This window comes from Lampetra planeri, chromosome 29, assembly GCF_965212315.1.
Source record: "Lampetra planeri chromosome 29, kcLamPlan1.2.h2, whole genome shotgun sequence".
Classification (NCBI taxonomy): Eukaryota; Metazoa; Chordata; class Hyperoartia; order Petromyzontiformes; family Petromyzontidae; genus Lampetra; species Lampetra planeri.
The window spans coordinates 4,133,856-4,146,503 of NC_136135.1; the positions used below are offsets into that span (position 1 = coordinate 4,133,856).

The following is a 12,648-nucleotide window of genomic DNA, read 5'->3' on the forward strand; positions in this document are numbered from 1 at the left end:
GGGCCTCTCAGCCAGCGGCGTAGTTTTTGTTGGGGAGACCCGAGTGGCAAATCGCAAGAGGGGGGAGAACAATTCTGACCCCGCCTCGTTGTTACAAGATGACATTGTGTAAAGCCACTGAATGGCAATTCATTGAACTTTGTGCGACGAAGTGTACCGGAAAACAAGGGGTGGGGGGGGGGTGCGTTCACTTAACTACGTGACAAGTCAATTGTGGTCACGGAATGCTGTGGCATACCGAGCATCGGCCACGGCATGAGAAGTTGCGGCAGTGAGTTGTGAGCCGTTTCATTATTCGTGGACTGTCAATTGCTGAAGTTGGCAAAAGGGGCTGCTACAGCAGCCACTTAAAACCCTTACTTTAGTTTTGACGCTCCACTGTTCCGTGTTCTTTATATAAAAAAAAATTCCCATTCACCATAAGGACAAAAAACACATTATTATATATAAAAAAAAATCGAAATGGGACTATGAATTGTGACAATCAAAACCTCAGGGAGGTGGGGGGTGTGAATCGCTGTGCCGAGCAATGACAGTGCTCCTGCACATTTCACTTTTAACGATTAATCACCCGCACGCAATCCCTGTAAGTGGAAAAGGTGAAATGAAGTTTGTTTGGTGCCTCCCCAAACAGGAGTGTACCGCCACTTTCAAAAGCCCAATCAATCGATCGTGCCTTGTAAAATATGTGAGGGCTAACATAATGGATGGGAGGGAAGGCAGCTGGCATGGAGGGCCAGGACAATACATCGATGACCTGAATGTGACAAAACCTTGCTGATGTCGTCAAAGAGCACAAACCATCACGTGATCTCCGGTCATCTTTGCAGCTGCGGCTTTTGCCCAGACATCGAACAAAGCCATTCACTGCATCGCGCGCGTACAGATGCGCTTCTGCGGCCGTCTGGAAGGCTCTTCCTTGCGATATCAGGAAGCCACTGGAAATATGCAGTTTTAAATCTATATTGAAAACGAATTTCTTTAGAACTGCTTTTTGTACTTAGTTGTCCGATTATCACGGTTGGCTACGTACGGTGCGAAATAAGTGCAACATACATAAATACAGACGCATGCATCAAATCAATTGCCCAAGAATCAAAAATTTGTTTGCGTGTAAATGTAATGCAAACACTATGCTCGTCCCATGCTAACACATGGGCCGACATGGCACAAGAATGGACAAAACGAGTCGAACAACGCAGCATGGTAGAAACAAACGGATACAAATTACAGTTCTAGAGAGACTGCAATTTCATGGTACTCAAGAAGGAAAAGTGCCCAAATACAGTGCAAAGGCAAGAACTACAGACGAGACCAAAAAAATACAGCAGGCAGACATTGATGGTGTATACTCATTGCTCAATCCAGGCAAGCAGACAGTGGAAAATTGCAGGTTGAAGTGCAATGGGCGTTCAAAGTCATAACGCACTTAAGGACGCAGGGTACGTTGTGGTCAATATTGTTTCTCTTTCACCGAAATTCAAGGGTGGCCAGGGGTCTAGGCGATTTTTGTATCATTTCGTTTCCGTGTTCAAGAGCACCATTACATTCAACGTAATATTCACTCCCATTGAATCAAATCGCCACCACTTATCGGTGCAATGCATCGAACCACCGGTCAAGGTTGAGCATCTCAGTGAAGACATCTTCTGTTCGTCTTCACGAAAGGGCAGTTGAAAATGGCACATTGCCATGGCCGAGTGGTTGCAAGTCTGCCACTTGCCGCCGAGGTTCGCGGTTCAAACCCCACCGGCTGCCCCTGTCCCCCATCCGGTTAATACCGCAGTCGTTTTCATAAAAAAAAATACGCACTCTGAGATTTACAGTGGGCGTTGAAGATCCCGTGATGTTATTTGAACAAGCGGTAGGCCATGTGTGCCTGGCGTCACAGGGTTTACATTTGTCACATTTTAAATTTCTAGCAAATGACCTAATTTGGTTAAGCTACATCGGGACATCGCTCCCTGACTGTGAACCTTGCTGCAGCCGACGTCGAACATGACGCTGTTGTCACGGTCGCGAATGTTAAATATCTCGCCAGGTATACAGGAGATTGTTGGTTCAATCCCGACCCTGACACCTGTATATTTGGAGTGTGCATGTTCTAATATAAATTTTTTATGGTTTTAATTTAAAGCTTTCGTGACTGCAGGGATTCATATTATTGGTTCTTTCGGTAAAGTCACGTAGAAGGGAAATAATAAAATAATACAAATACAAAACAATACAAATTTTCACGACGTTTCGACTGCAACACAAGCAATCATCATCAGGTGTGAAATCCACAGCAAGAAAATTTTTTATTTTTTTGTATTGTTTTATATTTCTATTATTTTCTTATTTCCCTTCTACGTGACTTTACCGAAAGAACCAAGAATATAATATGTCTTATGGTTGTTATTGTTTGACTTGCATCCAACTGGGATTTTTGCACACAGCGTTGATATTCGATGCTTTTTGTGGAATACTTTGCTGTTTTTTCCTGGATTTTTTTCTGTTGTGCGTAGTCACTTTAAGATATTCTTGGTTCTTTCGGTAAAGTTACCGAAAGAACCAAGAAAATGAATCCCTGCAGTCACGAAAGCTTTAAATCGTCACTTTAAGATGTTTCTTGTTTATATTTTTGTTTGTTGCGGTTGCACCCGATTCAAGAGCCGAATGGCTCACAGGGCTATTACCAAATTAATGAAACTGAAACTCTCTCCCCCCTTGCCCGCGTGGAATTTTCTCCGGGTCCTCTGGTTTTCCCCTCCACATTTCGAATCAACGTCACGCGTTTTAGAGTATTTGGCCGCTATGCATTCCCACGTGATAAGCCACTTCAATCTGTGATAGCCGAGTCGCTTCTAAAAAAAATAGATATGTAGCTTAGTGGACTTTACCTGGGTAAAATAAAACATTGTTTATATTTTTTAAATAGTTTATAGTTTTATACCTGTCAACCCCTGATGAGTGACTGCCTTATTACAGACCAATTCAGAGCTTATTGGTCACCCCGTGCCCTTATAAATCTCAACGTTCATCCTACAAAGTGCCATCACAAGGGTATGGACCTGAAAACTCAATCTCCCCTGTACAAGAATACGGAGTAAACCGTATGGTTTGATAGCTATGTAGTTTTCACAAATGCTGAAAAATTAATGCCTAAGAGATGGAAAAAAAATCCTCTGTTCTGACACCCAGTAGGTCCAGGGGCCCCGCGTCCAGCCACATTAGAAACGCTACAACTATTGCGCCACCCCTCCCCCCGTGCCGTGGTTACGTCACGCCCGGCCCCTGCCGCCTCGGCTTAAGAAACCCCGCAGGGCGCCCCCCCCACCTCGCCTTCGTCACCCCCCCCCCACTCCTCCTCCCACCTCCGTCTTGTGCGTGACGAGTGAACGAGCGAAAAAGATGGCGGCCTCGGACAGCGACGATTCCCTCTACCCCATCGCGGTGCTCATCGACGAGTTGCGAAATGAGGACGTGCAAGTACGAAACGTCGTCTCGCGGCAAACGATAGTCGCGAACGAAGAGCCGAGGCGCTTTCCTTGGGCCTACGCGGCGGGGGTAGGGGTTCGCCCCGCCCGCCCCGCCACGTAGGCCTGTAAAATTGGCGGCGAAGCCTTCGACGTTGCCTGGTTCATTGTCGCCGGCGTCGACGTCGCACGAAGGCGCCCAAATTCTAGGAAAGCGCGGGGGGCTGGGGGGGAGTTGGCTCGGAGGGCCTTGCGGAGGCGTTCTTTGATGGCTATTTGGGAGCGGCGCTGGTTGTGTCGATTGATTCGGGAGCTATCCCCTGAACGATCGCGTCTTAATATGCAGGCGATGGTTTAGGAGGAGTACCTTATACAGCGTGGGTTAATATCGGAGTGTGTGCGTGTGAGACGTGGATATTGATATGCCGAAGAGAGTTGCCGCTCCGCAATGTCAATCACTGGGTTTTAGGCGCTGCAGCATTTGGGAAGAATGCCTCATGAATCAATAATTCGTCACGAATGTATCAATTGCAGCAAACAGTTGAGGTATTGTAAGTCACTTGGTTTACGTTTGCTGAAAATGCGTTAGATTAATTGCGTCCATAACGCTTTCCCGGTATCAAGGATGTCTCGATCACTGCGTTTATAATTACAGTACGTACCATATTTGTACTATAAAGGTGGGGTTGGGTAACTTGTAATCTTCACGTTTGTACAAAAATGCGATTGAGAATCCTAAGTAGCTGCAATTCGGTAACCCGAGTTAACATTTACTGTAGCAGTGGAATGAATGTGATCTAATTTTTCCGAAGCATAAATTCGTTTTTAATTCATTGTGAGAAAATAAGGACGTCCATGTCACGGGATAAACCAGTAACCTAGAAATAGAATCAACAATTCGTTTACATTCGTGTTTATTACTGAGTTTACAATTAGAAGTAGAATAATTATGCCACTTATACCTGGATGGACAGATATCAGAATCGGAATCTTTATTTCGACTGGAAGAATCCGATGAGCCATGAAGCTCTTTCACAGTGACTGGTCAGAAAGTTACAACAACCAAAAATGCAACAGATAGGAGTGCAAAGTATTGAAAGCTAAGCAAGTCACTAAATATAAATGAATGTAATTAAAGTATACAAGTACTGTACAAAATGCATAATAACATAAATTATCGCCGATTTTTCAACACCAAATGCAATCTTGGGCAAGGCAGCAAACAAAAACAGTCGCATACCACACGACAACATCAATAAAATTGCACATTATAATTGAACGAGTGCTTATTTCTATTTTGCTATTGTATAAAGATAACATCACCTTTCGAGAAATAAGGATGTGTAATGTTTGCTAATTAATGTACGCAGTATAAAATTACGTTGCCTTTATAACTAAATAATAAAAGCATCAAAAGAAAAAGCAATTTATTATCTAGGTAAGGCAAAGATGCACACACTTCCTTGCACTTGTGTGCTCACCACTACTGGCCAAAGGGCCTACTCAAGGATTAATAATATGCATAAATGCATTTTTGCAGCTTTACACATTGGTGCGTTTTTCATAATCCTCAAATTCAGTTGTTAGAAAGCACTCTTGCTATTGTTGGCTTTATGTCATAATTTTTTAAAGTGATGTTTTAAATAATGGGAAGATATTGCATAGTTTTTGGTGTTCAGTTATCTCCTGCCAACAATTATTTTAGTTTGCATAGCAAACTTGTACATCACTTGATTTGCTCATAATATTTCTTAAGCCTACTTTTTTATTATTACCAGTAGATTTTCAAAATTATTATACGAAGAGGGAACAAGTTTTGGAATCTGAATTTGATTGTGAAGAGCAACAGCGAAGTTGCGTGAAGTGCCCGAAATATTACCACTGACATTGAAAATTGGAGAAGTCTGGAAAATGCACAAACAAGGGTGGAGAAGATGTGTGCTTAGATTTACACTGAGACCTGAAGCGGAACACCTACATGGATTTGGTAACTTGTGCAAATGGTGCATTGATGGACGATCGACAAGATGTTATAATATTATTAGCCAAAGGAGAAAACGTGCCCAAAGAGGATGATGACTGCGCAGGTGGAGATAAGTTCATGTCCAGGAGTGAGATGGATTCTGGCATCACAAGATGTGAGGAATCGTGATATGGAAAGGCCCGCATCCTGCAGTGGATAAAAGTGGATGATGATGACACATTACTTTCAACTATTGCAAAAGAGGGGTTACCTACAATTCAGTTAGACAATCATATTGTGAATGGTTGGGACATTACTCCAATTGTACAAATTGAAGAGTTTTTTTATATTCTCATTCTCCCAAATGCAAATGACGTAAATAACTGGGGTTTCAAATAGATGATGGCTGAATGACCACTTACACATTATTGTCTCATTTACAGTGGCCTTAATTTATTTCATGTGCAGTTCTGCATCCTTTGTAATACAGTATACCGTGTTGAAGGCCTCCATGCCATCTGTTACCATGATTGATCATAACTTCACTGTGGAGGTCAGTGTGGTTGTCCATTACTGGTTGAAATGTCATTCCTCACTTGTTAGCCATGGCTGGGAATCGGGCTTAGGTAGCTGGGTTCACAGTGCTGGTCACTAAACCACTGCCATTGGTAAATTAATAAAAAATAAGAACGTATGTACATTGTGGGTCCTTTTTTGCTAGTATCAAAGTATGATAAATAAGAATAGGTTTAACCCTTTCTGGCAATAAAATATTTAAGATGTTCAAACGCCAAACAAAACCTTTTTGCAAGGAATCAAGTTCGCATTAACCACCAACTTGTGGTTAACATGCAAACAAACATGCCCTGATAATATATGCATTGTCTTTGAAACTGATTGGCCTACACCAGAGACAGCCTTCTTTAACATCCTTATTGGCAAATCTGCGTGATACTTGGTTAATTCATTCACACTATTGTCAAACCCAAGAAACCTAAGATCTCTAGAACAAGAATTGGAATAGGTGACATTTTGTCGATGCAGCACCGACGTTTTGGAATAACTTTGTATCCTCCCTTCGCCGAGTAAATCTTCCTTTAAAAATACCGTTAAACAGAGCATGTGTGCCAGATTCATCCACATTTGCAAGTGTAATTTAAAACTATGAACCTTACTCATGTATTTATAGTTCAATTATAAAGTGCAATGTAATCTTGGGTTGTTGCATTGCTGCCTTGCCCAAGCGGTGCATTCTTGATTAATTTGCAGCAATTCATATACGAGTGCAATTTTGTACTAACATGCTTTATATTTACTCCTGACTTGCTTAACTTTTTTCTCTCTATCTTACTCTTGTATCCATTATTGTATGTTTTCATTGATGTAACTTGTTGACCTGCCCCTACTGGATCTCTGAAAAAGAGCTTCATAGCTCATCAGATTCCTCCCTATTAAATAAAGATTCAGCTTATGACGAAAAAAAATCAACGGTGTAGACTTTTTTAGCCATCTTGGTTTTACAAGTCTTTTAAAAAGGGATACTGTACCAATGAATGTCAACTTGAATTACTGTTCCAGTTGATATGCCCCCTTTGTGTATAGATCCCTGTTTTGGTTTTCAGTAACCCAATAAAACGAAAGGATACGTGAATTGAAGCAAATTGTATATTAAGATGAAACAACCGTCAAGTGCTTTCACAGGATATTGCATGTAAATTTGTATTGTTAAAATATGAGATGGTTACTTCAATATGTAATAAAAGAGGGTTTTCTGCTGTACATATATTCAGGGTTAAAAAAACTCTAGTGGCAGATTTTGCTTATCCAAGTATTATTAACCCATGCTTAGGTCAATAAACACATTTTAATTTTTTTAAATATAATTTTGAGCACTATAAGTTAAAGTAAAAAATGGCCAAGGTGTTTTATGTAAACGACTGCTGTTGTGAAGCACATTGATGTAGTAATGTGATGTGGATGCCACATGCATCCCTGTATAGTACTTATTACATAGGCATGCCCTGTTTTGGAAGATCGGTTAATGGGGGCATTGCTTGGTAAGTGTTGTGCCAATTGCATAACAACACCGCTAAAAGGCTTGTGAGATCATGGAAGAAATCTGTCATTGAGTTACACAGTCAGATCTAGAAGATTTCGCCTCAAGGTCAAAATCAGACTTGTGCTGTGATTGCAAATCATACTGGAAATCCTGATTCCCTTTTCAGCACTGTAAATTCCCTCCTGTATCCTCAGAACTTGACTCCCTGCATTAGTCATCACTGCTGGTTCTGACGGTGGCTTGAGAGAAATTACATTCATTTGGGAGCCACAATCAGACGGGCCTGGTCCTTGAGCCCATGTGATTTTGGGTTAGAAATGATAAGGCTGTTTTGGGAACCCAGAAATTGTCCACCAGCCAAGTTTGTGAACTGAACTGGCTTACTTTCCTGTAACCTTGAAATGATGCATCGGTGTAGAACCTCTCACCTGAGGCTGAAAGAGTTTTTACAGTGCACCAGAGTACAGGTTTCCCTCACTTGGAGGATTCGGTTTGTGTGATTTTTGCATACATGCGGCGAATCTATTTCTATCCAAAGTTCGCTATATGCGGTTTGAGTTTGCTCTTGTGCGCCCTTTTGTTTTTGTCACGCATCTACCGAATAGAGCGAGGGAAACTTGTACCATCCATTGAATAAAAAATAAATCTTGAAGTTTGGTAATTTGCAGAGAAGTGCATCAATATGACTTAAGTAGCATGTGGACAAAGTCAATGCTGTATATTTAAAGGGACATTACGATGTTAATGAATTTGGTCAGGGTAACACAACAATGTATTTATATGAAAGTGAGCCTGAGGTTGGCAGCCACGTTAAATTCCAGACAAAACAAACTGGGCGGCAGTGGTGCAATGGTTATGCTTGTGCCTCGCATCAAGAAGGGCCTATGTTCGACTCATAACTCGGGTACCGTTGGAGATTGCAAACGTTCACAGCTTGTTATAAACGTGTTAAACTGTCAAATAAATATTGGAATGTTACGGTACATCATAAGAAATGCAATTCTATTACTTTTAATATATTTATAGCAGATTTGACTTTGAAAGAGATTTATTTTATTTCCAAATTCTGAAAATGAATGCAAATGGCCTCCTGTGTAGTGTTGTTTTTTTTCAACAGCAACCTTCACTCGGGCTAAGCATTATTCCTACAAACACTACTTCAACATGTACAGCTATTTTTCAGTCCATTGCTTGATAAGTGTCTCCACACGCAGTGTAAGTCATTGGGGTTATTTGACCATCTCTCACCACGTTTGTCAGTGTGAGTTCGTGATGGCAGAGAGCGTAGATAGGGGGCCATAGAAGTACAGTACAACCATGGATTTTCCTGCATTGTTCTTTGTTGCCCACCTCGTAGTCCTACAAACATTTCCACCTGTTATGCCTGGTGGTATATCCAAGCACACTAGGCTCAAACTTGCTTAGCTTCCAAGATCTGGGTAATTTGGTCATTGACACATGTCAATGTTCTCCAATTATAGACCGAAGTAAAATTTTTGTTGCCACATTCTCGAGTCATTAATCAGTTTGTTGCGACTGTGAAAGCCAGTACACACTTGCCATTAGTCTGGCGGGAATGTTTGTTACTTTTTGTAGAATCTGTAGTTTTTTTCTTTGACTTAATTGGAGGTGACGTCTGAAAGGGCCTAATCAGGAGGCTTATCTTTCCCTTACAGCTGCGTCTTAACAGCATCAAAAAGCTGTCGACCATCGCCCTTGCTCTTGGAGTGGAGAGGACGCGCAGTGAGCTCATCCCCTTCCTGACCGGTGAGCACATGCGTAGACGGCTGCTATTACCATGCATTATGTGTCATGTTACAGTGTAATAACATGTGGCCAAATGACATGTTTTCTTTGGCCACGGTGCCTGGAAACAGCCCGAGACGCCAGTGGTGACCTTGACAGAAAAGTCAAAAACGCTCGAGGGATGATTGAATCTCGCCCTGTTCCCGTGTGGAGTGCACCAGGTGTTTCAGATGTGATGAATTGAACGAACATTAGTTTTCCATGTAATTCATGTCTTATGCATTGGCTACATTATACTTCGGGTTGCTCTAGAAAAATCCGTGGTTAATTCGAGCATTAAATTGCAACCAGGTTCAAATTTTTTGAATGCTCTTGTTTGGAAATTTCTCTTTTTTTGTTTTTGAAGTTGTAAGACCTCATGAGACTTCCAGAGTTAAATTTTAATGTAAAAAAAAATCAGTTGAAGTCATGTGTTTAACTAATATTCTTTTGGCATTACAACTGATTACCAGCTATGGATATGTTGTGAATTCCAGTCTTCTAACCATGAAATACGTTTATTGCTTGCAATTTGTTCCTTTTTTAAACGTAATCTTTAAGCCTTCACTTTCTTGTGACAGTGTGTGGGGCCATTTTGATCTTGTCCCTTTGACCCCATTCTTTCTTTTTGTTGTGAGTAGCAAACAAAAGTAACAAAATGATACCAGGGGAACGCTTGGCATTGTTTACACCTCGGTTCACCATATATGATGGTGAACAAAAGTCCACTCTAAAATATTATAGCTTTATTGTCTAGACACCCTGTAACCCATTTGTATTGCGCCAAGGTTGCTGTTCACTCGTGTTATGAATGTTTGAAAGAGGGCAGGCTTTCGAATGTCGTATCAGTCATTTTAAGAGTGCACTGCAGTCTCTGTAGCTGCACTAAATTCTGTTGAGTGCCATATAAACAGTCTTGTGTTACATCACCAAATACCTTAGCTGTTCCATTACATATTCAATGTAAGTTCTTAATGTTTCAACAAAATATGTTTGTACAAGCATGAACAATTGTGTGATGTCAACTTGGCAAACAGTAGTAATTGCAGAGTTCATGCATGGCAAATGTAATATGGAGTGCAGATTGTCAAAATTAGTAGAGATATAAAACAGGACTACATAAGTTCCTTGACCACTCAGGGGTACGTTGGGAATAACGCTTTTATTTTACTCCTTTTGCAGCCGTTGGCTAATGAAATATCATATTCTTGGTTCTTTCGTTAAAGTCACGTAGAAGGGAAATAATAAAATAATACGAAAGCTTTAAATAAAAATGTAATGAAATATCATTACAGCGATATTGTTAGGCTCATGTTTATAGTTGATTTTATCCGCTGCTAGGTTTTATTTAACTGTCGGGCATAGTACAAATGGGTGTTTACAGTTGCAAACAAAAAATAATACACACGTTAATGTTCTAGGAATACACAATAGATATATCTTAAATGTGCCCCGTGTGAGTTTGTCAAGGTCTGTAACAAGTTTTTGTTGGATTTCATTTAGTTAATATTTCCAACGTGTTTGGTTTTTGAGAGTTTTATTTTGTTATTTTTAAACATGTAAGCACTGATTTAACATTTGCAAATAACTATTTGCAGGTGGGATAAGCCACTCCAATGCGTGAATTAAATGTTAACACTGAAAGGTGTCTTTAGCCTGTGATCAAATTGCCCAGTGTCGTAAGATGTCGGAAGCTAAGCCGGGTTGAGTTTGTAGAACCCTTGAATGGGTGACCACCATGCATAACCACAGGGCTATGTAAGCAGAGGAAAGTGCACAAACAAATCATTGATGGGCTGTACCATTATCCAATGTCTATCCTCACTTTCACCAACCCACACTGAGCAGCATGGTAATGAATGGTCCAAAAACCCTTGCACCCCCACATGACGTGGGGAGGGCCCTCATTCAGTAACTTTCTGACCCGCCACTACTGGACATCTCTGAAAAAGAGCTTTATAGATCATCGGATTCCTCAAATGAATAGATTCTGATTATTTGCATGTACGCGTATATTCATGTCTTTTTAAGTATTTTCTGCAGTTTTTCCATTGGATCAAACCGTTTTAGAAACGTGTTGCCGCTTGTTGCAATGAGTTTTTTTAACCGTACATTTTTTTTTACAAAACAAGAACGTGTCAATTTGAGGATTGCCTTATGGCAACATTTTGTGGGACCAACTGCGTTATCCAAGTACAGGCCCAGGCACCCGTCTGCATGCACCCATTTTGCCTTTGTGTGAACCGTTGTCCTCATTTCATTCGTGCCGCATTTCTGACGTGCGTTGCTCCAGGTGGTCTCTCTAACTGTGCAGTTTGCATCACAGATTGACGCAAGTACATAATTGAGTGCATCTGACCGTGAAATAAGGCAGCGGGCTTGCCTGCGGAATGGAGTGGAGGGTTTGTTTTGGACGTGTTTTTTGCGTTTTTTCCCATCTGTTATATGTATATTGTAGACTTGCATAGGCACAAAGGAATGCTGTTGACTTTTGCACTTGTGCAAGACCTTTTTACTGCCTCCAATTCATGTTACAGGTGTGATAGCTGTAATCAAAATATCGTTCTAGTTAGAGCTGTTACTTTGCTGCAAGAACTGTGATGCATCTGTTGGTGTTTTCCATGTTAAAATCTCCATTAATCTTACAGGGATTCTATCATGAAAGATGTGCCCACTAAAATATGTCCTTTGCCATTCTTTTGCAAATGTAGCTTTGCAAGGCTTAGCTTATGCTTAATGTAGCTAAGCATTATTCTACTTAAGTTTTCCTTATTCCAGATCGCCAGAATGTCGATTCTGACTGTTTCCTGGTGGCCAATATCTCAATTTGAAATGTGTTATCAATGCCTAGTGTGCAGAATTGGCCCAATTCCACCCTGGTGTTCCAGCGTTGTGTTCAGTCAAAAAAGGAAAGCCCACAGCCTACATAAATATCCTAAGCATCCTGCCCATACACGAGTAATCAAGATGTACAGAGGATGTATGGGTATAGCCATGTACATGTAGCTTCCCTGTATATATATATGTAATGATTCCAACTGAGTCGCAGACGTTGTCTTGGGAGCAACACTATATATTTCAGTAACTCAACATAACATAACACAACCTACACTTGGGTGTTGAACGCCCATCTAGCCATGCTACGGCAGAACTAGACACGGTTCGCTATCCCGGCCCGGACCAAAAGCTGCGTCCCGGACCGCGTGGCTAGAGGCTGCTTTTACCCGACGTGGATCTTTATCACCAGCAACACGAAGAACCCCGAGCCCCTCACGGGGCCACCGTTATATCCGCCCGGGCTGGGGCTGGCTCTGCCCTTCGCCCCGCCCACCTTCTAGATCTCTCTAGCTCTTTCCCGAAGGCTCACGAGAGCTCTTTTATAC

The 12,648-nt window shown here is 41.4% G+C and overlaps 1 protein-coding gene across 1 annotated transcript in view; it reads left to right on the forward strand.

Moving 5' to 3' along the window:
• Positions 1-3,323: 3,323 nt before the first annotated feature.
• The window catches only part of PPP2R1A (protein phosphatase 2 scaffold subunit Aalpha), a 31,017-nt gene continuing 21,692 nt past the window's right edge, over positions 3,324-12,648 (forward strand). The window contains exons 1-2 of the mRNA XM_078608135.1: positions 3,324-3,471; positions 9,157-9,247. Of these exons, the coding sequence (XP_078464261.1) occupies positions 3,394-3,471; positions 9,157-9,247 (169 nt within the window). The 5' untranslated portion in view covers positions 3,324-3,393. The remainder of the gene's footprint in view (positions 3,472-9,156; positions 9,248-12,648) is intronic.